At 43.3% G+C, this 23,658-nt stretch overlaps 2 protein-coding genes across 6 annotated transcripts in view; one reads left to right on the top strand and one right to left on the bottom strand.

Annotated features, from left to right (window-relative positions):
- The window catches only part of jakmip1 (janus kinase and microtubule interacting protein 1), a 36,347-nt gene extending 28,381 nt beyond the window's left edge, over positions 1-7,966 (bottom strand). Inside the window, exons 1-3 of one of the 5 annotated variants that reach the window (XM_034597976.1) lie at positions 7,480-7,966; positions 1,129-1,454; positions 118-450 (exon numbers count right to left, since the gene is read on the bottom strand). In XM_034597976.1, the coding sequence (XP_034453867.1) occupies positions 118-450; positions 1,129-1,284 (489 nt within the window). In that variant the 5' untranslated portion in view covers positions 1,285-1,454; positions 7,480-7,966. Of the gene's footprint in view, positions 1-117; positions 451-1,128; positions 1,455-6,639; positions 6,772-7,479 lie in introns of those variants that run through there. The other 4 variants (XM_034597978.1, XM_034597979.1, XM_034597980.1 and 1 more) reach the window with 4 other exon arrangements.
- Positions 7,967-13,403: 5,437 nt separating this feature from the next.
- On the top strand, positions 13,404-22,315 carry LOC117769530 (wolframin-like). The gene is given in 18 exon segments (XM_034598489.1): positions 13,404-13,600; positions 14,993-15,379; positions 17,146-17,222; positions 17,399-17,449; positions 17,451-17,486; positions 17,489-17,546; positions 18,144-18,317; positions 18,469-18,500; positions 18,502-18,550; positions 18,761-18,918; positions 19,111-19,251; positions 19,253-19,348; positions 19,454-19,477; positions 19,479-19,576; positions 19,947-20,173; positions 20,176-20,553; positions 20,556-21,007; positions 21,010-22,315. Coding segments are annotated over 17 exon segments (2,922 nt in total). The 5' UTR covers positions 13,404-13,600; positions 14,993-14,994; the 3' UTR covers positions 21,496-22,315.
- The last annotated feature ends 1,343 nt before the right edge of the window (positions 22,316-23,658 follow it).

Below are 23,658 nucleotides of genomic sequence, written 5' to 3'. Positions count from 1 at the left end.
TACACTGTTTTCACAGTTCCACATTTCTAGAAGCATAACAAACACTGGCACATATATTCTCATATATATTCTCATATATATTCTCATATATGCTGTCACTTATATGCTACAACCTACCTCCTGCTGTAGCTTTATCCTCTCCCCATCGAACGCCCTCCTGGCCTCCTCCCGAGCCTCTCCGAGAAGAGCGTTTTTGAGCTTATCCGCAGCTCCATCTCTCAGTGCATTTACAAGCCCCTGTAGCCTCTGCACCTCGGTGTCCCGGATCTTGATTGACCGCGCAAGCTCGATTTCGTGCTGCCGCACCAGGGTCTCGCGGCCGACCGCTATATCACGTAGCTTTTCCTCGTGGAGCTTGGCGCGCAGGTCAGTGAGCGCCACGACATGTTTGTGCTGCTCGAGCTCCCGAGCCTGCCGCTGCTCCTGGAGGCGCTCACGGAGCTTACATACCTGGGTGAGGGAGACACAGCAAGTAAGAAAACTCCTGTCAAGCAAAAATAATTTATATCACCAAAGTAAAATGTGTTCATCCATGTGCACAGTGATGACCTCATTTTCAAGTTTATCCTGGCAGTTTAAAAATAAATGGAGATCAGTTATAGTTTCTGTCCTGGCTTTAACAAATGCCAATACATTTGTGTTGCATTTCAACATCCATTTTTAAATGAACAGATGCTTTTACAGATTACAGAGTGCATATGTTTTAAGCCCTGATACAAACCTGGTTACCTCCGCCAATGAGGTTATGTTTTTGTGGAGGGGATGGAACATGACCTAAACAAGAACTGTCTACATTTTTACCGGAAACATGGAGGAAAGTTTGAGGCATGTGTTCTCCAAGTGCCCTTCTTGTTGTACTACTGTGATTTTCTGACTGGGTGATTAAAGCAATCACAGAGGTCTGAGCTCATAGTGCAATCACCATTAGCTCTTCATGTAACTATTACTCGCTTATAAATGTACTTGAATTGAATATGAGCTGCAAAGCATTTTTTATTCTCTTGTGAATCATTCCGAATTATTCTTTAAAAACGGCCACTCTCTTCTTCCTCTGCTTCTATTGTGTTGATCTAGATGGGTCACTTCCTCTCTACTGTCACTGTCACTATTTCTCTTCCTCCCCCTCACCTTGCCCCGCTCCTGCTGCAGCTCGATTTGGACGTCCATGAGTTTGCTCCTCAGCTCCTCATTGGTGACCTGCACCGAGTCGGCCATCACCTCTGCCTTCTCCGGCTTCCTTCCCTTCTTAAGGGGTGGCGCCGCAGAGGGTGTGGCCGATGACATAGCACTCTGGCCGCCCAGTCAGGACGGACACAGAGTGCCAGGTGTGGCTAAACCAAGGGGGCGAGTCAGTCGCTGCTGCTGCTCCTCCTCCCGGCGAGACCCTGCACCATCATCAACATCATCATCATCATTGTGTGGTTGTCAGGTCTACATCGTTGCTGGAGGAGTTTCTGTTTGAGAGAGACAGACAAACAGAGGAAAATAAAAGACGGAAAAAGCGTGACTCAGTGTTAAAAAAAATTGGGTTACACTTAACTACTCAAAACGCTGTGGACCCAAGCCACATGACGCACTAGAGCCTGGGGGGAAACTGACTATTTTTGGGACGAACATTTACACTCTCCTCTGTCCCCCTCTCCTGTCTCACGTATACATGTGGGCCATCTATCACCGGCCTATTGCAGAGTCCCTGGGCTGCGCTTAGAGGCTCAACAGTGCATGAAAATGTGTCTGGCCTGGCCTCTACAGTCGTGGTCCCGAGCCGCTAACATCTCACTGGACCCGTCTCTCCCTCTGCAGACAAATTCGTCTTTAACTGCGATGAGTCTTGACATTCAAACCAGGGCCAATACAAAAGGATTTAAACTAACCTCTTCCATTTTGAGCAGATGTATTTTTCGACATTTTTCATTCGATGTGATGGACAGATGTTACTACGGTGACACACATTCACTCAGCTGTAAGCAGAGTCTTCAAATCTCATCCTGGAATGACTCGTAACCCAGTAACCTTCCAGTCTTTCTGTTGACTATTAAATAAATAATGCAAAGATGAGGGAGGTGGAGCATTAAGAGTGCAGGCGCCTCCATCTTTTTTCTACACACACATTACCAACCATTCATACAACACACACAGATGGCAGCAATAGTTACCAAGGCAACCATGGCTCTTAAAAAACTCCATTCCTCTCGTAGCAAAGGATGATGGGAAGGGGAAGTCTGACGTTGGACATGGTGCATGCACGCACACAACTGTGTTGTATAGAAAAAACGCACATGCATAAAACGTGCACACATAATGTTATCTAGTTCAATCTCTGCGCTGAGGTTGACTGAGAGACAGAAATGCACCGATGCTGGAGGGCAGGCAAGCTTTCTTCCACATGGATTTGTTTTTCAAACAGCACGTACAGAGGAGATCAGAGAGGAAACAAACGAGAGAGAAGAGATTAGAGAGAGAGGCAGAGAAGAAGTAAAGAGCAGAAGAAAAGTGAAAAGAAGAACGAGGCAAGCTCCAACTCCAGCAACCATCTCTACCTTCTCCTCCCTCATTCTCTAACCTCATTCACATGGAGAGAGAGAGAGAGAGAAAGAGAGAGAGCAATGACACAAGCACACGTTCCATTAGTCTTAAACAACTGGGGACAGATACAGTTGACGTCTGGGGACAGATACAGTTGACGTCTATTCATACAGGCGCCAAATCTCTCTACGCTGACAACTATTCATTTACAAGAAGTCAATCGAGCTGTGTGCTGCTGGGATTTACACATCCAACACTGCCACTATTCTCAGCGTGTTCATGCATGTTTGTGCCATTAACTGAGACCAGATGTACCCAGGCTAAAAGAGAGGCATGGATGCTTTCACTGGTTTTCCCCTCACAGGGCAAGGAGGTGCATGTTCATCTCACCAACATCTGGATACAACATAGTTACAAACTAAAAGATCTGTTGCATGTCAATCTATTTTTTTAAAATACCTGCCATCAGATATACTTCAGGTCAGAGTCTATTTATAATCTTGTTTTGCATCACTACAGAACTCAATGTTCAATGTGTTGCAAATACAGTAAGTGCAGTGTGTAAATGTAACAATGCCGATTATACAGTGGTAATATGTGTAGCAGTGCCCAAAATGCATTTGGAAAATGTATTAGTATAATTACACAAAATCTTTGTATATAGTTATTAACTGACTTAAAAATAAATAAATAAAAAGCCTATAAACAATATGTGGAATGGTTGATAAAGTTATTTAACCCTACGTCCACTTTTGGGAGAACCCATCCTATAAAAGGGGGTGTCTCAATTCGGGGGCTGCATTGGAGGCTGCTTTTGAAGGCTCAAATGGTTGGATCCTTCACGGCCCAACTGACCTTGAATTCATTGCGCTTCTGTGGCAAACCATTAAACCATTAAATACTCATTTTTTAAACATTTTGTCAATCGCTTGTAGAGCACTTTGAACTGCAATGGATTTGTTTGTGCTTTATGAATAAACCTTTGATTTAAATGATTGATTTTGGAGATGAACATGACATTTTGGTTCAACAAACATGCGTATAAACATTTCTGTTATTATGTTTGTCAGTTTATTCACTGGTTCAAAGTTATTGGGTAATATTCTGACATATTTCTGTTATAAGGCTCGACTTGTGTACAAATCTGACAGGAGGATTTTGCTGTTTGGCTTGTTTTGTCAGAATAGATGGAGATCACCTCCAAAGACATTCATGGTCTGGCCCTTTCCATCAAATCACAACACACACAATGTTATACACTCCAACAGCTACATAGGCACAAACACATGTATGCCATCAACCTTACAAAAAACCTTCAGCAGCCACGTGTTCCCAAGCTGGAAGCCAGGAGCTCACTCTGAAATTTTATAGCCTGTGGAAAACCTGAAATGTTATATAGGAAACGGGAACATTTTATAGGTGCTCCGAGAAGATAACAAGCACCTTTAAATGTTCACAGAAGCAAACAAAAGCCGGCACAGGCCTTAGACCTCAATTCAACTCATCCACCCCAGATATAAACAGCCAGTGTGGCAGGAAAGCCTTAAAGTGCAAGTAAAGTTCAACAGACAAAACTCACATCCTCGTCTTCAGCATTCCTGCCATCACTCATACAGTGTATGGCGAAAAATCACTGACTCATCAAATCAATCACAAAGAATTACACGAGCTGAATAATACAGCAACAAAACACGCACTATCGAGACCCGTTTGAATGCTGTTCGTGTAGCACTGAGACAATCTGCTTAAACAAACAATGGAGCTAAACCCATTCATGGTCACTGCAGGAAAGACGTGATGAGGAAATTCTGCAGCCGCCGAAAAGTTTCACAATTAAGCTAATTGCTGCTTAAGAGCTGGACCCTCTCTCACCCTCTGGGCCACCATAACAATATGTCAGCGACAAAATGTGTCCGTCAGCACCAATAGAGTCAAACAGTAAGTTAAACGTAACATAATGGAGGCTCCGAGGTGAGTACTGAGTTGCCACTGCTTGATGATGTAATATTCCTTCTTCTACACAAGGTGAGGTGTGTGTGTGTGACAGGCATCACTGCCTCAGGAAATCCCCTTTCACTGTGTGAAATGATGGGGGAGTGCAGGGTTACAACCGTTAACTGGTTGGTTGGTGTTGGGTTTTCCCTTTTAAAGTTGTGTTTTCATATGAGCAATGACAATTTGTGTAATATATATCAACAATAAACTCTAAAACATGTCCCTGAAGTAACATACTTCCACAGCGTGAGACGTCTGAAGCCATTAGTAAAAAATGCAATAAAAAAACATGTCACATACCAGTCAGTAATAAAACCTGTTAATGGTTTCTGGGACAAAGGGTGTCACTGTTCATGAAACTTTCCAGTCATAAGCAACACAACAATTCAATCAAAGATAAAATTACTAAATCAAACCATGCTCATTTTTCACTTTATCTCATCATATGGTTCTATGTTGTTGCATTTTGGCTGCGACCTATTATTAATCTCACTATTAGTTAATCTGCCGATCATCACCTCATCAATTATTCAAATGATAGTGTCTTCTTGTGAAAAGCCAAGTTTTTCTATGTAATTATCAGATTTACTACTTCTCCCATTTGCCTTCTATGTTTGTGTGGATTAGATAATCAATAAAAAATAAGTCAAGTGTTGTGGAACATACAGTACACACTGACTTCATCAGTAACTCACTACACAATAAATTGAGAAAAACTTCAAAGTAATTTGACCGAGGTTCTTTGTGCCTACATGCAAGTAATTCAAACATATATAATAATAATGTAACATTAGGTTGAATTACTGTTAGTTAAGGGTATATAGGTTATAAATTAAATGCAAAATGTTGAGTAGACAATACACACTTCTTTGTAGTGGTGACAAGCTTAATAGACACAGATGGACCTCCTCAACGCTAGACAGACCCCACACACACACACACACACACACACACACACACACACACACACACACACACACACACACACACACACACACACACACACACACACACACACACACACACACACACACACACACACACACTAGACTCCACTGAGACATACTGGCCCAATAAATACATAAAAGAGCTGCAGACGAGAGCGGAAACAAAGACTCCACACTTCTCTGCTTAGGTTACTGATCAACAGTGAGGGTGTGGACAGACAGATATATTCCTGTGTATACAGTACATTAGTATATCTGCAGCAGGCCTGGCCAAACACACACACACACACACACACACACACACACACACACACACACACACACACACACACACACACACACACACACACACACACACACACACACACACACACACACTCAGCCGTCTACAGATACACTTAAGACACTGAAGATCCTGTTGAGAGGCAGAGTAACGCTGCCAAGTGCAACACTCGTGGATCATATGACCTAAAATGTACTCTCCCTGCAGAGTGACTACAAGCTAGTGACCCCGATGACTAGTCAACCCAAACACATTGACTAGTCGTCCTCCTTACAATCACTCAGTTGTGCTATTGCCACATTTATCACTCAGGTTATATACCCAGCAATACCTCGGTTTGTATCTATGTGTGCTTTTGCATGCATGGGTGCATTTCTGTGTTAGCAGTGATAGCTGCCTCTCCCCTCTCCAAAGACATGATAGTGCAGTCGATGATGTGATTAACCTCGCCTCTCTCTCTCTCTCTCCCCGTCTACACAGAACATTAGTACTGGCTGGCTGCTATTCAACCTCTGGCTTACACATTACAGACACTTCCTCCCTCTCTCTGCATTAGGAATGAAAGAGGGGCTGTGCTGACGGGTCTTCGTGGAAGCATTACACGGAAGGGAGCAAAGAGAGAGGAACATAGTACAACCCATGGGAAAGACAAGGGTGTGGAGCAAGAGATGGGACGATGAATGAAGAACAAATAGGATAAATGACATTAGGAAGAGGAGAGCGGAAGAAGAGAAGAGACAAGGGGGGGGGGGGGGGGGGGGGAAAGAGGAAGAGCCAGAGAATATCCGAAAGCCTCTGCTCACAGTCATACTTTCCACAACAGATTGTTGGAAAGGGTTGGATAGAGAGTGAAAATACATCCTAAAACAATCATAAACAGACCGTGACCTTATCTTGTTGACGCAATAATTATAGTCTCGCTCCAGTTCGTGCATCAGAGTTGTCCAACACGCACAACCGGCCCAGCGTGCACCACGGCTTCTGCAGCACACCCTCAGAGGGCTGATCAAACAGCAGTGAGCGTCTGCCACACATGTTGTCTGTCCACTGGGGCAGATTTACAGCCTCCATGCAGAGCGGCTGATGTGACAGACAGGGGCCCTGTGGGGAAACACACACGGTGCAATGCAATGCAACGCTGCCGGGGACGTTGGGGTGAGTTACCGCAACGGGGCCGGCTCTCTAATGAGCTGTCAAACGGGCGATTAAAAAGGTTATGGAGTGCTGCTGGAGTCCGAGCTGACAACCCAACCACACCCCACGGCCAGACGCGTGGGGCTGCTGCAGCATCCTCCTCCTCTTCCTCCTCCAGCAGCAGACAGAGGTCGGGTGTCCTTGCATGCGGGCTGCGCGGTTTAACGGGTTTGAACCGCTGTCATGGTGCAGCATTGCTGGCGTGACCACAGGCTGATGTGGTGGTGCATACCCCCCCTCCCTCCCCCGTCTGCCTCCATGATTCCCGGAGGTAAACCTCGGTAATGTGACGGTTAGGATGGAGGAGGAAGAGGAGAGCAGCTCCGCCTTTGGCCTGGGATGCAGCCGAGAATTCGCATCCCTGTCTGGGTCGAGCTCGTCTACAGACACCGACACCCAGGGTCTGATGGAGCCGGCTCCCGCTGCTCCTTCAGCGGACGGAACACGGATGTTTCACGCGTGTCACGGCAGCAAACTCACATGTGACTCTCTCTCTGTGGAGTTGTGAATTGTTGCGGAACCGGACAAACTTACCAGAAATGGAGGCGGTCCGGTGCTCACAAGTGGCCTGATGGTGAAGCGCCGCTGCCCGCCTCACATCCAGGAAGAGGCGGCGGGGCTCCGGTGTGTGGAGGAAGAGGAGGAAGAGGAGGAGGAGGAGCAGCAGGCACCGAGAAGCCGCAGAAACATCCACCGCGAACAACTTTACTCCCGTTGAACTTCAGTCTCCTGTGACAAGCAGCCTCGTCTCCTCTCAGCTACACACCGCTCCGCTTCTCCTCCTCTCGCGCCGCACGTTGACATTTCCCTCCACGCCCACACACACACACACACCCTCACAGACACTTGAGTGCACGCGCGACGTCATACGTTCCCATACGTTTCATCCGGTAGAAATAAATAAATAAGCCGGTGTCTGTGTCCGTGTGAACGTGAACGTGGGGTAAAAAAAAAAGGAAAAAACCGGGCGGGCGTCGCCGGCAGCGTGAAACAAGCGCGACACCTGACTGCGTGTTCAAGAATGACACCGCGCGCGATTACTGCGTGGGCACGCAGCCCCGTGCGGAGGGAGACACGTGCGGCGTCAGTGCGTAAGGTGGCACCACAGATACGGAATACGTTTACTTTCATTTCATTTCATTTCATTTCATTTCATTTCATTTCATTTAATTGTTTTGCTGTGTGTATATTGCCCACTGTAAAGCTGCCAGTGACGGATGGAGCAACTTTGTGCTTTAAATAAACCATTGAATTCAACATAATGTGTAATGCTCTTATCAACAAGAGGAGAAAAGAACACTGGGAACCAAAACGTTTCTGTTTTTGAGTATAGAAATATCCCAAAACTGCCCAAAAAATATAGAATATACTATTTACAACCAATGTTGTCATAGTAACAAATATATCAAATATGGCTTAATTGTACTGTGTACACATGATGTATATATTGTGTGTATATACCGTTATTGTATACAGCCTTCTGTAAAGTTGTCAATAAAAAGGATGGAGCGACTTTGACGTCAAAAAGGATACTCAACATAAATACATGTATAATTCGGTGACTTAGAAATATAAAGAGGTGAGTTCAACTGTATTAGAAATAGAGGGTAAGAAGACTGAAACCAAATATTTCTGTTTATGAATAGAGAAATATACCAATAAGATCAAATTATAATAATTACACCTTCTAGATACTGGTTGTCATAGAAGCAATCTTGAAAAGACTAGTTTATGTGATGAAGTGGTTCACTGGCCTTGTATTACAGCAAGACGTCGTAGGTGAACAATATGACGTGCTCTTGGTCGTCTTCAAATGAGACATTAATAAAAGAGATAAAACATTTAGGCCTAGAAGTTGCTTGAACAAATAATAAATATTGATGAGTAGGAAGTTGTTTTAATCAGGATTTATTTTATAAATATTGTTATACATAGATTTGAATGTGATCAGCACTCCTGTATTTTGTATTATATACTTGCCTCAATGTTATCAAGACAACTAGCCCAGTAACTGAATCAGCTCTAATCACAGGTGCCTGCTGCAGGTTTATGTGTTCAGTGTTTATCTGGGACAAGATGACTCAAGTCACAAAAGTAGGTGAAATAATGTGACAATATGAGAGTGGTGTGAGACCAGAGTGACCCAGATTCCGGAGGATGCATTACTTACGCACAGCTGCCCGTCTCTGCCTCTCCACTCTGCGCCGGCCTGTCTGCCATTCATGAGCTGCACCACCTCACCACAGCATATGCAGCCGATTGCTGCAGGGCAGTGTTGATCATAGAGAGTGCTAAAAGAAAGAAGGAGCACACAGTCAGGGATGAGTTTCAATGCTCTGTATCATGTCCTCTCCTGCAGTGGTTGCTGGAGTCCCAGTGGTGTTATTTATATGCATGGGACATTTCTGAGTGAGATAAAAGTGGTTGAGTTTGGAGAGAGTGATCTGCAGCTCCATTCAGGTTCCTACTGGGGCCAGCACGCACACACACACACACTGATGGAGTGATAAAGTGAAAAAAACACTTAAGTTGCAGACAGAGTGTGCTGAGGAGAGGGAGGCATGTGTGTCCTAATGTCATAGGATTTATGAGTCAAAGAAAAGATGCACTGACTCACAGGTCATATTGTGGATTTCCTCAAGGGGAAAAACCATCTCATCCATTAGAAACAATAACACTGGATCTGGTTATTCAGACCATTTCCATTATTTTGCCCAGTTGAAAGAAGGAAGAAGGTAATGAGAAGAGTTTCTGTTTTTAATACACTTAACATAATCACCTTAGGTTTTTTTCAGCAGATCCATGAGAGCTGTTCCTTAATAAGCTTAACATATTCATGACTGCTGACAGAACAAACTTATTACAGCTTTTAGAGGCGGCCTTTGGTATTCAGAGGGGACCAGGGAATCCAGTTAGGAACATAATGCCACACACAGACACACACACACACACACACACACACACACACACACACACACACACACACACACACACACACACACACACACACACACACACACACACTGAGTCAAACATTGGATACTTTTCTCAGGAAATTTCCAAAGCCAGCCAGTCACCAAACTGACCCATTTTCCACAATGTAAAACCGAGTTCAGAGTCTGCTCGCGGTGACGTAACATTTTCATATGAGGGTAATTACGTTTTCTGGGCATGAATCACCACTGTTAGTCACTACAGAATGTGAGTCTGATGTTCCACGTCCATCCCCAAAAACCTTCATTCATAGAATGAACACAACAAGATGACAAGCTCATGTGGAACAGTAAATACTGTTTTGATTTGTGGAAGCTTTTCAAACACAGAAACAAAAATCTGACTGTTTCTTGTAGAAAAAACGACATGAATTAGGAATTTAATGAGTTGTTGTAAAAGTTCAATCGGACCACACAGTAATTCAAGCTATTCCCTTTTACTGGCCACATCAATTATCATGACACAGCGAGAGCTAAAGAAGACATAATGGACTTGTATAATAATTCGTTCCAGACAGGATTCATGAAATGATTTAATTTAACCATCTTTGGTGATGTATTATATCTTATTGAAACAAAACAAAACAAAATAAAAACTGACTCAGGCCCGGACCTAAGCAGTTGTGGCTAAACTTTCATCTGTGCACAACTACTCCTGCTCTCCACGGTGTGTAACTTCATTTTGGTTTTCTCTGCCTCGTTTTCACATTGGCCTCAAAATAGCAGCCGATCAATACATAGAGGGCTGGCAGCTGAAGAAGTGACATAACCCGCAGGAGGGAGCTTGAGTTTTCCCCTGTGGAAAAAGTGCAGAATGTGCCAAAGATTTTGTCACAACAGGAGATTCACAATGACACATTAAAAGTAAAAATAGCCCATGTTCTATGGTGAATTGTGAGTGTCACCAAATTTACACGAGCCAGATTTATTCCTTGCCTGAGAAATGAGGGAATTTCCTGTAGCTGGTTGAATGGCAGCATTCAAAGTTTTTTTTGTATCATGAAATAGACAAGCTGTAATAATATTTAAAGTGTTTAATACAACTATCATAAATCTTGAAAACTGATTTTGAAAACAAGCTCATATCTCCGCAGAGAGGGTCACTGGCGATGTACCGGTGGAGGCCGCGGGTTGGGATATGTCCTCTACGTTACCTGGATGTGAGGAGATGAAGAGGGGACTGAGTAAATTGTGGACTTATGACCTTTGTCCTAGTGTGTTACACAGATTTTTTTACCAAAGATATATCTACATACCCATTATCCACTTTTCTTGTAATGGTCATGGTGGGGCTGGAGCCAATTCGAGCTGACATGGGTGAGAGGCAGGGTACACGCTGCATAGGTCGCCATTCAACAACTAGAGGAAGCCGTGGTACCTGGAGGACATGCAAACTCAAACATGTCTTCACCTTTAACTGTAATGATTTATGTTATGGGGACTTGCTTTGTGTCCCATAAATGTAGACACGTCCCCATGATGTGTCAGTGTCAACAGATTTAGAACCCCACAACATGAATCATACCTGGACCACACACTTTCCCAAGATGTCCTCACTCCACCGGGCCTATAACTCAAACTGGTCCTCACAAAGTACAAGCAAACATCCAAGACACGCAAACACACAGCATCAGACAAAAGTGATACAAACAGACAGTGACAGATTATGAGAACCTAGATGTGCACACTCCTGCAACCCACAACCTTCTTGCTTTGAGGCCACAGTGCAAACCACTGCACTACCAGCCTTATACCAGATATGAAATAAGAAAAGATGAAGTGTCCATCACTTGAGTCTCGAGTTATTACTTCCAGGAGACAGAAAATAAACACACAAACGTAAAAAGAGCAGCCTGTTTTGAAATTTTCAATCAGCAAAGTAATGACCTCATGGTAAATACATCTTGGTGATGACTGTGACGGTCTCGGGCAGCGATCCTGTGGCCCGAACAAATCTGTAAGAGGATTAACATAATCAAAAGATTTGGACTCATAACAAGCTCATTATGAGAAATATCTGCTGTATCTTGAGCTGCCGTGCTTAATTTAGATGAGAGTTCCATCTGTGTGAGTGCATGTGTGCCTAAGTCAGTTCAGAAGACAGATAGCCTATTTATAGATTGAAGGTGTGCATGTGAAAGACCAGAACCAGCATAAGGGCCCTGCTTATCTCCTGAACTGGATTGAGTTAATCTACTAATCGGGAGGTATTTACATAACTGCTTCAATGCAGCAGCAGTTAAGCAATTACTGCCCCCATTTCCTTCTTTTCCCACAATGTGGCATCTATCTGCTCTCATTCCCTCCAGACTCTAACTTTAATTTGTTCTTTCCTTCTCATTTCATGTCCTTTTTGTTGTCTGGTCTATTTCCTTTCTTGTCTGCCACCTCCTCTTCTGAACTTTGATGTTATCTTTTCCTTGTCTGTTATCCCATGTTAATGATGGCAGGTTGTTCTGTGTGAGCAAAAAAAAACTACACTCCAAGTTACAAACCCTCTGTGATTCAAGCTTGGTCTTAATCAGCATTTTTGGTTTCACAGAATTAAAGTTGCAGTAAATATTACACTCAAAACACACATCTGGAGGCAGCTCACATGTTTGTTCAACAGAATGAATGACAAAAACTGTATTTACCATTTTTTTCTTAACATGACATATAATTTAGATCATCTGATGAAACTGTGTTTGTTGGAAAAACATTGTATCCGAAGTGAATCCGAAGTTAAATCCAATTGTATAGATTGTTAGTTGTCAGACTTTTCTTGCATTTTCAAACAATATACATTACTCACCAAAAAATGTGCATGTGCCATCATATACAACCTTAAAGTAACACTTTTTGTAAATATATTTTATTCAAAAAGAATAAAATAAACTGCAAAGACATGGATTTCATTTTACTCTAAACTTCCATGACCAAAATTCAGTGTAGTATATTTTTACAATAGAGACGGACTGCACAGTCAAAGCTTGTATGGACGATGGAAATAATAACAGAAATGGACACAAAAAACTAAAATATTTCATTTTAAATGTCATAAAAAATTGTGTTTGTTTGCAACTTTATAAATCCACAAGTAAATATAAAACATGTCATGCATTGCCCTCTCGTGGTAGAAAACTAGTATGACTCTTTGCAAACACAAGAAAGAAATCGAACAATGATTGATTAAAAACAGAGCAGGTCTTCAAAAAACTCTCCAGCTCAAGTTTATAAATCCATTTTCTAATGATCCTTTTCAAACTGTTGTTCAGAAACAGCAACAACTCGACGTGACTCTGAAGATTTGAAGCACATCTGTGAAACTCGCACTGTTTCGACGGTCGGTTGCTCAGGTCTGAGAGAAATTACGTGCGCTTTAAAACTCCGCGGCCAATCACATCGCGTCTGGAAACCCCGAGTCGTCTGCTCTGTCCAATCAGAACGCGCATAGCACGAAGTGGGCGTGATCGTGGAGCGGAACAGCTGGCAGACTGAGCTCGGTGCTCGCGGTGTTTGGAGTTTGACCGCAGACACTAAAACGGTGGATGGGCTGAGTTTCTGAAAGAGAAAGAGAAGAATGACTCCGGACAACGACTGACAAAGAAACCGGGATATTTCTCGAAGCTCTTTTTTCATTTTTTTCTTATTTCAAACAAACCAGTGTGTCCGCGGTGCAGGTGAGTTAAGCAGTTAGCATTAGCAACAAGACCTGTTGTTTGTCCACTGTAGCATTGTAATAACACTGGACTGTGGTTATGGACGGTGGATTGAGTGGGATCATGTTTTATCCACGTTCCTCTCCCTGGTACATGTGTGTCTGTCCTCAGGGTGGACAAATGAGGTGGGGGGGGGGGGGGGGGTTCCCTAAACTGCAACAGGACTCATCACGTTTCCTCAGGAGCGCTTCAAGGATGTCCCTTTCTCAATATAGCTGTCTCCCCCCCCCCCCCCCCCACCCACCCCCCCCCCCCCCCCCCCCCCCCCCCCCCCCCCCACATTAGCTCACTTCAGTACAATGCCTAACATGGAAGCTGGCAACGAAATGGTTTTCATCGCTGAGACAAACTAAACTTAAACAGTGCGTGAGGTTCTCTGCAGGGATGTCGAGCTCCATGTAAAAAGGAACTGGGCTGTTGGGTCAGCAAATGTCATGAGTCAGCTGTGTGTCACGGAGTCAGGCTCACGTGCTGCTACAGCCCATTTGTGTATTATGTATCAGCTGTCAGTGGGTGTTGGGTTATTAGAATAAACATCTGTAGGAGGAGTGTGTATAAAGGCAACATATGTACAGAAATGCATGTCTCAGTTAATCCCATTTTATTTACAGTGTGTACATTTTCTGTCAGAGAACTAGGTCAGGATTTTTTGGATTATTTTCCTGATAGTCTCCCCGCTATGTTTTCTCATTATGATCTTTCTTTTGTGCAGCAAATTAAATAGTCAGCTCAGCAAATTCCACACACTCGCGGATATCAGTTCCCCTCAATATGCCTGATTGTTTACATCAAGATTCATGCATTAGTTCCTGGGGAAATGATATAAATTGTAAAAAACAATCCTGGATCTTCCCCCTGATCTGGATCCACATCAATATTTAATGGAACCTTCCCTGGTCCATCCTGAACCCTTCCACAAAGTTTAGCAGTAATCTGTCCTGTGGTTTTTGCAAAATCCTGCCAACTCATAAAGAAAAAAAGTAGATGTAAACATAACACTTTTTGTTTGTAGTTTTGTTACATCACTACTCTTTATTGATCTACAAATACAATATTCTGCGTCGATTTGTCCGAATAATTACACAGATCTATATTGATTCAGGAGTGTAAGTCGTAGTCTTAGCTGAGTGAGTGGAGGTGTGTTGAGAAAGTTTCCTTCCGCAACAGTTGTTACTCCGACACCGATGATGTTTCTTTCTCCATCCGTTCTTTTGCCTTGCACATGTAGCTCCTCCTGCTCTGCTGTTATCCACACGCTATCATGTCAACATTTACCTTCACTGTTTTCAAATACCCAGAAACATCTCTCTCTCTCTGTGTTTTCTTTTTGACCGATTTGTCGTCTGATTTCAGCCATGGAACCATCGCTAACCGGCAACTCCTCAGCCCCAAAACTCAGCCCCTCGACCCCCGCCACCCTCAGGGCGGGCCCCTCCTCATCCAGCTCTTCTGCTACCACTGCCACACCGGCCTCAAACCGGCCTACGCCTAAACTCACCATGCCAACGCCTCCAGCCACACCCTCGCCCACTTCTTCCACTGCCCCCCCTCGGACCACCCCTGGTCTTTCTTCCCGCTCCACCTCCCTGTCCACGCCGCCCGCCTCGCCTCTCCGCCAGCCCATCAGGAGCCTCTCTCAAGTGGGCAGATCTCAGCTCAACGCAGCCTCTACAGGGGATATCCGAACAGGATCCTCAGCAGCTGCCACGGCTCCTCAGCCTCCTCCCACACATGAACCAGGTGAGAATCAAACTCTTACCTTTGACCTTTTACACTTTCAATCCTGTAACAAAATCTTCACCACACGGTTCACCTCCATCTTCTCCAACAATCTTAGCAGCCAACCACACCACTTTGCTGCGTGCAGTATAGTGTCTCCATGACAACGGCCGACATTTACCACAACATGTGCAGCTGCCGCTCCCATTTTGCTGACATGGAAAGAACAGCCTGTCTCGCCCCAATATATTCACAAACCATTTCAACTCAGCTGGGTTTCTACTGAACAAACCCAGCAGTTAAAGTTCACATAGTAGGAGATCAAGTGTTAGTTTAAATGTGTGACGATGCAGTGACGTCAAGATTTGCTAATACGGAGTATTACAGGAAAGTGTGACATCTAACACCTCAGTCATTTAATTTGGACCACACTTTTCCATTGAACCTAATCCTGTCCCCTGGAAGCACGCACCCCATGTACCATGTGTCGAGAATTGAACAGATAATCATAACGTAGCTAGTGAGAGAAAAAACGGGATAAAGGTTGCATCACTGTCTAAGTGTGAGTTACGTCAGGGCAGCGAGCAGCTGCTGTTTACTGTGGCAAGCAAACAGTTATGTTAGGGCTCAGGTGGGGGGGTTCAAGTATGAGCAGCGAACCAGGAGTGGGAACGGACGTCTGATGAAATTTGCTGCAACTCATCCCATTTCCTTTTTCTTCTCAAAGCAGAGCAAACAGAACACGTCCTCCTTCTCCTGTGTCATTTACAGCCTGTGGGTGTTTTTAAGTGTTTTCAGATTTGTTGGAACCCTCCATATTTTTTTCCTGATGTTCAAAAACAACAGAATGTGACACTCAGACATGTGAGCGCCTCAGCTCTACTGTGGCTCTGGGATTTGAGAGTAGCAGAAGTCATCAGTTGAAGGAAGATGATGATTAAAGTGGTGAGGTTCAGTGGGACAGTCTCATCAGGGCAGAAGCTGTTTCTGGAAGGATCTGCCTCATGCTCACACTCTGTGATCACTCGTGTCACTGACTGTCGCATCCAAACTGACCTGTTTCCATTTACCTTAAATGTTTTCTGGACCACATGTGTAGAGAACTTACTCATTACTAATTATGAGTAAAAAGGAGTTATGATTTTTTTTAAATAATCAACATAGAAAGCCTGATATTTGAAATCATTACTTGACATTGAAGCAGTTGGCAAGATAAATAAAAGAATTCCTAGTTCCTACCAGATAAATATGAAGAATTTTAATAGTTGAAATGTCAAGATTTACAGCTGAGACGGACTCGTGATTGGTTTATCTTACAATATTTCATATCATTGGTTTTCTTTTTTTGGAGCAAAGTGGACAGTCGGCTCAGACTAAAATAATCAATTGTACATCATAAATAAATTCTTCTTTTTGCAGTGTTGTCACATCACTACTATTCATTGATTTACAAATATGCAATATTCTGCTTTGATGATCATAACTGTTTTACAAACAACAGAGGTGAATTTTTGTCTTTTTATTTGACTGATTTAGAACCTGTAATTCAGGGTGGTGTAAATGCTTTGCTTTGATTGTAGTGTGCGTGCGTGCGTGCGTGTGTGTGTGTGTGTGTGTGTGTGCGCTTAAATACTTACAACAGGGTATAGAGTTATTTACACTCATCATCATTATCAGCCACAAATATATCACAATACTGATTTTATCAAATGTTACTAATACAACATTATAAAAGTTATTGAAATCTGCTGCACAGTGTTTATTGAAATGTTTTCTGTTTCCTTTAGAGGAGCCAGAGGAGGAGGTGAGTTTTGAAGACCTGGAGGAGAGAGCAAAGTCAGGAGACGCTAAAGCACAAACCAAGGTCAGTGTCAGTGAGCACACTGCAAATACTGTTGACGTTAATGGCCATATGGTGGCCTCAGAACAGATCGCCGAGTACTAACCAACGTTTTGAGAATGACTCATGACGTAAAGGACACATACGTGATTCATAGAGATGCTTGCCTTGCGAATCTAAAATTGTGTGTGGGTGTCCAGATGGGGCGTTACTTCCTGGTCCTCGCAGAAGAAAGAGACGAGGAGCTGAACAAACTGCACAGCGGTCACATGGTTGGTCCAGGCTGCCTAAACAAGGCCGCCAGGGACGCCGTCAAACTGCTGCAGCAGTGCTTGGCCTCCAGGAAAGGTTACAGAAAGGTCCCTCCGCCAACACCCTGTACTGGAAAATTAACTAAGTGTGGTTGAAACCTATTTTATAGTTGAAGAGTAACTTTTGCCAGCCCTGTCTAAAGACTTTTATGACCTGAGCTGTTTTTATGGTCTGAATTTGTTTATGACCTGAAAACTGCCAGACCCTTTTTGCCACTTATTTACCCTCCAAAGAACGAAATGTATGTCTGCTTATCTCCTTAGGAAACACATGTAAATCAGTGTTTGTGTTTAGATTCCTCTCTCTCCTGCGTCTACAGAACAGTCTGAACTGGTTCAGAGAGACAGCCCTTAGTTCTCCTATATAAGATGCTTGCATTTGAGTGTCCTCCATCTTCACTCTGAGATCCTTGTGACTCTCTGTGTTGATCCTTTCTGCAGAAAGCCCCTATTAAAATACACGTAGATAACTTTGGTGTTTCCAGCCTCTTGTATTTCCAGATTTCCATGACAACCCGAAGTCTGGAACTATAATTAGCTATGTAACATAAAATTATTGGTTTGATGTAAAGAAGGTTTTCCTGGAAAGATCTGTCCGCCAACATTCTGCACGTTTGCCTTCTCGTCTTTTCAGGCATCACTTTGGAGAACTATGAGGAGATGAAGAAGTTGTGCACAGAGACACGTTTTGAGAGAGGAGTCAGGAAGGCGGCTCTGCTTGTGTACTGGAAGTTGAATCCAGAGAAAAAGAAGGTGGTGGCCATTTCTGAGATGCTAGAGAACGTTGAATACGTCCACACAGAGCCAGGTACGAGAGGAGACGTGTTATACGAGACGCTCATTTCAACACACTGACATAATACAGCTTATTATTTAATCTTACCATCGAATACAGAGGTGAAATCTGAGTTTACTGTCTTAGGCATTTACCATTTCATATGATGTGTCTCCGTTTACAGGGAAACCAGTCTCCCCTGGTCCACTCAACAGCCTCTGCCAAGAAACAGAGGAGAGTCCTGGAGACAATGGTCACCAGTGAGGGTACGTATGGTGTCCTGATTTAACAGACACAAGTCATTACGGTCATTTATTCCCCTGAGGTCATGTCTAAGGCGTCTCAAAGAGAATAAATACATTATTTTTATTTATTTTATTTTTATATTTTATTTTTGATTTAGTCAAAGTGACAATAAGGAAAAAAAGTGTTTTCTTTGCTTGTGAGTTAACATCCACCATGTTTCTTCCTTGTAGCCAATTCCCATGTCGGTCTAGATGATTTTGTTGAGATGACTAAGAAGTACGCTCAGGGTATTTCACCGTCACCATTCATGGCCACTGCTGGAGGCGATGATGAAGACGACGATGGCGTCGTCGTGAAACATCCAGATGAGTTGCCCCTGCACCAGAAGGTGAGACTGTCTCAGAATCTGAATGATCCACTGTTGCTGTGTTTGCAATCAGGATGTTTGCGATGAGGAATGACAAAGACGTTTGGCTTTTCTGTTTGATATTGATCAGTTGCCAATTAATGTTTTCAACTAATCGAGTCATTGTTTTACTGATGAGCTGTTTAACCCTGATCTCCCGGTGCGTCCCCTCAGCTGCTGAAGTTCCCTCTGTACGCTCTGCTGGAGATCAAGGAGCACCTCATCGACTGGGCGTCCCGCGCTGGCATTCAGTGGCTCAGCGCCCTGATCCCCACCCACCACGTCAACGCACTCATCTTCTTCTTCATTATCTCCAAACCTCACGATCGAGTTCTTCATCTTCCTCATCCCTCTGCTGGTTTTCTACCTCTCCTTCTTCTCCATGGTCATCTGCACCCTGCGGGTGTTTCAGGTCGGTGACTCAGGTTACTAATTATTTTTGATCGAGCTCAGTTAGAAGCAGTATTTTTTAGTTTGGCCTCATTTAAAATAAATAAACACACGTCTTTTTCTACAGGATTCAAAAGCCTGGGAGAACTTCCCGGGCTCTTACAGACCTGCTGGCTCACTTTGAACCAGGTCTTGATTTGGAGCAGGCAGAGACCAACTTTGGATCGACACACTTGGAGCATATCTGTATGTTCATCTCTGTTTACCTTCCTCCATATGCAAACATGTTCAATCCTTTGCACAGTGTTTTTTAAGTGTTTATTTGGTTTTTGTCTGCAAATTTCAGGCATAGTTTGTTCAGGTTTTTCTGGTTTGACTGTAACTTTTTTTTTACGATCGTCATGAAGATACAGTTCACAGTTTTTTCTTAGTTAAAGCTAAATTTTAATAATCGTTTTAATGTTGCTGTATTTAAGAAGTGATTAGTAACTTTTTCACTTCACTGGTTAAGCTAAAAAAAAAAAGATTTCAAGAAATATTAAATTGAATGAAATTGACAAATAAACATATTAAGTGCTCGTGCAGCAGAATGAGTTCCTCCTGTCTCTCTGTGTCCTCAGGTAACTCCTCCTCTCTGTCATCTTTGTGGTTTTCTCCTTCCCCGTTGCTGATAAATCCTGGATTCCCTGCTCAGAGCTGGCCGCCGTCGCTTTCTTCTTCATGGTCACCGCCTTCCTCAGCCTCCAGGCCTCGGCTCAGCTCTTTGCTCGTAAAGCCTTCCTCACAGAAGTCCTGTCTGGTGCCTGCTCCCTCACTCACTTCCTGCCGGACTCCCTCTGGTTCCTCAAGTCTTTGGGGTGACCGTCTTCACGGTGCCTCTAGGGGACATCTTGGTGTTAAACCTGGGGATGCCGTGCCTGCTATACGGACACCTCTTCTACCTCTTCTTCCGCATGGCCCAGCTGAGAGGCTTCAAGGGCACCTACCTGTGCCTGGTGCCGTACATGGTCTGCTTCACCTGGTGCGAGCTCTGCTTGGTCTTCCTCAATAACGCCTCTGCAATAGGACTCATCCGCACCTGCATTGGCTACTTCCTCTTCCTGTTCGCTCTCCCTGTTCTCTCACTAGGCCTGGCCGCCATGCTCATCATCCAGTTGCTGCAGTGGTTCTTAGCCCTGGAGCTGACCAAGATGGTGGTCACGTTGACGATCTGCTTCGTGCCGGTCGTGTGAGGCTTTGGACTCGCTTCAGCCTCAAACCCATCGTGGTTCTTCGGTCTTTGTCACGGAGCAGCATCGTCAAGCTCATCCTGGTGTGGCTCAGCGCGCTGGTGCTCTTCTGCTGGATGTACGTCTACAGGTCTGAAGGCATGAAGGTGTATAACTCCACCCTGACGTGGCCTGAGTACAGCAACCTCTGCGGCCCTCTGGCCTGGAAAGAGTCCAACATAGCCCAAACTCAGATTCTCTGCTCTCACCTGGAGGGACATCACGTCACCTGGACCGGACGCTTCAAATACGTCCGCGTGACCGACATCGAGAATGGTCCTCATTCAGTCATCAACCTGCTGCCTGTGTTTGTGGGGAACTGGATGCGGTGCCTGTATGGTGACCGTTATCCTTTGTGCGAGGAGGTTAAAAACGCCCACCCCTGAGTTCCAGCCTCTGCCCGCCCGGCTCCTCCCCACCGAAGACCCCCCTCTGTAAACTCAAAAAACTGGCCAAGCACGAATGCCACATCAAACGCTTTGATCGCTACAAATTCGAAGTCACGATGGGCATGCCGCTGGAGAGGAAGACGAAGAACGGGACGATCATAGAGGACGAAGACGCCACTAAGGACATAGTTCTGAGGGCGAGTAGTGAGTTTAAATCTGTGCTTTTACACCTGAACACAGGAAGCCTGGTGGGGTTCAGTACCGTACTGGAGGGCCGATTAGGCTCCAAATGGCCCGTGTTTGAACTAAAAGCCATCCACTGCCTGTCCTGCGGCGGCACCAGCGTGCCCCGCCGCAGGCAGTACAAGATCGAACATGACTGGAGGCGCACGACTCAGAACGCCCTGCAGTTTGGCTTTGACTTCTTCTTCAACCCCTTCCTCACGGCTCAGCTCGAGCAACCCTCGGAGACAGAGACCGAAACGGAGAGTGTGACGCAGGAGACAGGATAGAGGAAGAAACATCTGGCAGGATGACCTCCGGGAGAAAAATAAAACGGATGCTGGGGCGTGTCATAAAATGTGTGCAATGAAAATACTGTCTGCAGTGGAAGAACATTGACGATTATACATCTCTGACAGAATGTGATCGCAATATTGTTGGATAGTTACTGTAGCAGAGTGGAAGGACACTCAGATATTTATCTCATCTGTACAGAGCGAGTGTGTGTTTGATTTCTTTTAGGTCTTAAGCCAAAATGTGTGAGAATATATATTATAATGACAGTGAAATTAACACAGGGGGGATAGAAACTAATGGGCTTTTGAAGTAAATCACTGCTTAACACTAAAATAAGAAAACCATGATCCAGACGTCCTCAGGTGGAGGCAGTTGTGTGTTTCTTATTAACATTACATCCCATTTAAGCTGCACATGTGAGTCATTGTGATGGTGTTTGTGTTCTATACAAACACTGTGTCTGCTGCACCTCATTTCATGTATGTTGATCATTTCCTTTGTTGTGTCTGTGCAGGTCCAGTGTGTAATCTGGTACTTGCTGGTACTGGAGATTACTGTTAAGTGCCTCATAAAACCGTCTCAGTTCAACAGTAGTTTGGGAGAGAACAGATTAAATCACGTCTTTAAGCTTCTACATCTCAAGACGTTCACCTGTGTTTGTATTTATTACAGAGCAGTTATTCATGTTTTTCTCTTCCCTCTGTTCTCCTCACCTGTTTGTCTCCATCTCTGCTGTGCAGTGATGACTTGTTTTTAAAGTAGGATGTCACTACTGTTCTCTGTACTGTGACCCATAAATATGATGAAAGCATTTGCCTATTGTTGCTTTTATTAACATTCATTTTGTTGTATAAAAATTTAAATTCTCAAACTTAAGAAACCATTTTTTGGACTACAAAATGTTTCTGAGGAAATTGCGGCTGTTTGCTGCTTTCTGCAAAAACCGAAGCCTTGACTTTATATGAAGAAGTAATATTAAGAGTTGAACATTTTAAAGGGGTATTCTCTGATTCACATTCATTTTAATGAACAAAAACTATACTCCAGTATAATTTTTTCCATTAACTGGGACTGTATCAAAATGACAAAAAACTTCACATTTGGTTCCAAAAAATCTATATTTTTGTCAATGAAGTCTTTATGTTGCAAGTAACACGTATACTTTTACTACTATAAGTCAAAAGTTTAAAAACTATTAACTGCTAAAATATATGTATAAAAGATATTAAAATTTAAAAAATTTTTAAGATTTATTAAGAAGCAAAACAATCAGAAGTACAAGATGAACAGACTTAAGGCAGAGAAAGAAAAAAAACTAATATTACTTATCACACACATCAGTCAAATTATTGAAAAGCTTATTTTGCTCTAAGTGCAGCAGGAGGTCATGAAGTTTTTGTGTGTTCATGTAGTTTTAGCAAAGATTAACTTTTATTTCTGAGTTGGTCGACAAGTCAAACAAACATTTGGGAATAATCCTGCAGTTCATATGCTTCATAACAGGGCATTTATAACAAGCGTTTTAATCCTGGAATATCTCTTATCAATAGATGTAATAAACTTGAGGCCACTAGATGGTGCCTCAGCCCACATTCATTAATATCACATACTGTAATAAGGACCCCTTAATGTTCATTTAAATTAAAGCCATAAAATAATAATGGTTATATGACCATTACTCTGTAATTAAACTGCAATAAAAAACCACAGCTGTACGCTCATTGGATGCAATTTTGTTGAAATCTTTAATCAGAAAAAAAACATATTAACATTATTTATAACTGTCCATTTGACAATTTTGTCGACAAAAAACATGAACATAAAAATATGTGAATTGACATTAGTTTGGTCAGGATGTGGAGTAAAACTTACAAGTTTCCAAAAGGAGAATAAATAAAAGAATAAACTGTTCTCTAAAAATAAAAGCTTCTGCACATCAGCAAAGAAATCAGTGAGGAAGGCTGAGGAGATTAAAGTATCATCTCCCTGCTGTAGCTTTGGAAACAATCATCGATACAGAGGATCGAGTCCACAGTCTGTTTATAGATGTTAAAAAAAACTAAACCTCATACATGTCAAAAACTGTTGATATATACACACACCATTTAGGCCCTTTTGATTTTTTTCTTTTTAGAGTAATCAAACATTCCTCACTC

Source organism: Hippoglossus hippoglossus, chromosome 10, assembly GCF_009819705.1.
Source record: "Hippoglossus hippoglossus isolate fHipHip1 chromosome 10, fHipHip1.pri, whole genome shotgun sequence".
In the NCBI taxonomy this organism is placed as follows: Eukaryota; Metazoa; Chordata; class Actinopteri; order Pleuronectiformes; family Pleuronectidae; genus Hippoglossus; species Hippoglossus hippoglossus.
Note: the sequence above shows the minus strand (reverse complement) of the source record. Positions and strands in the feature narration are given on the sequence as shown.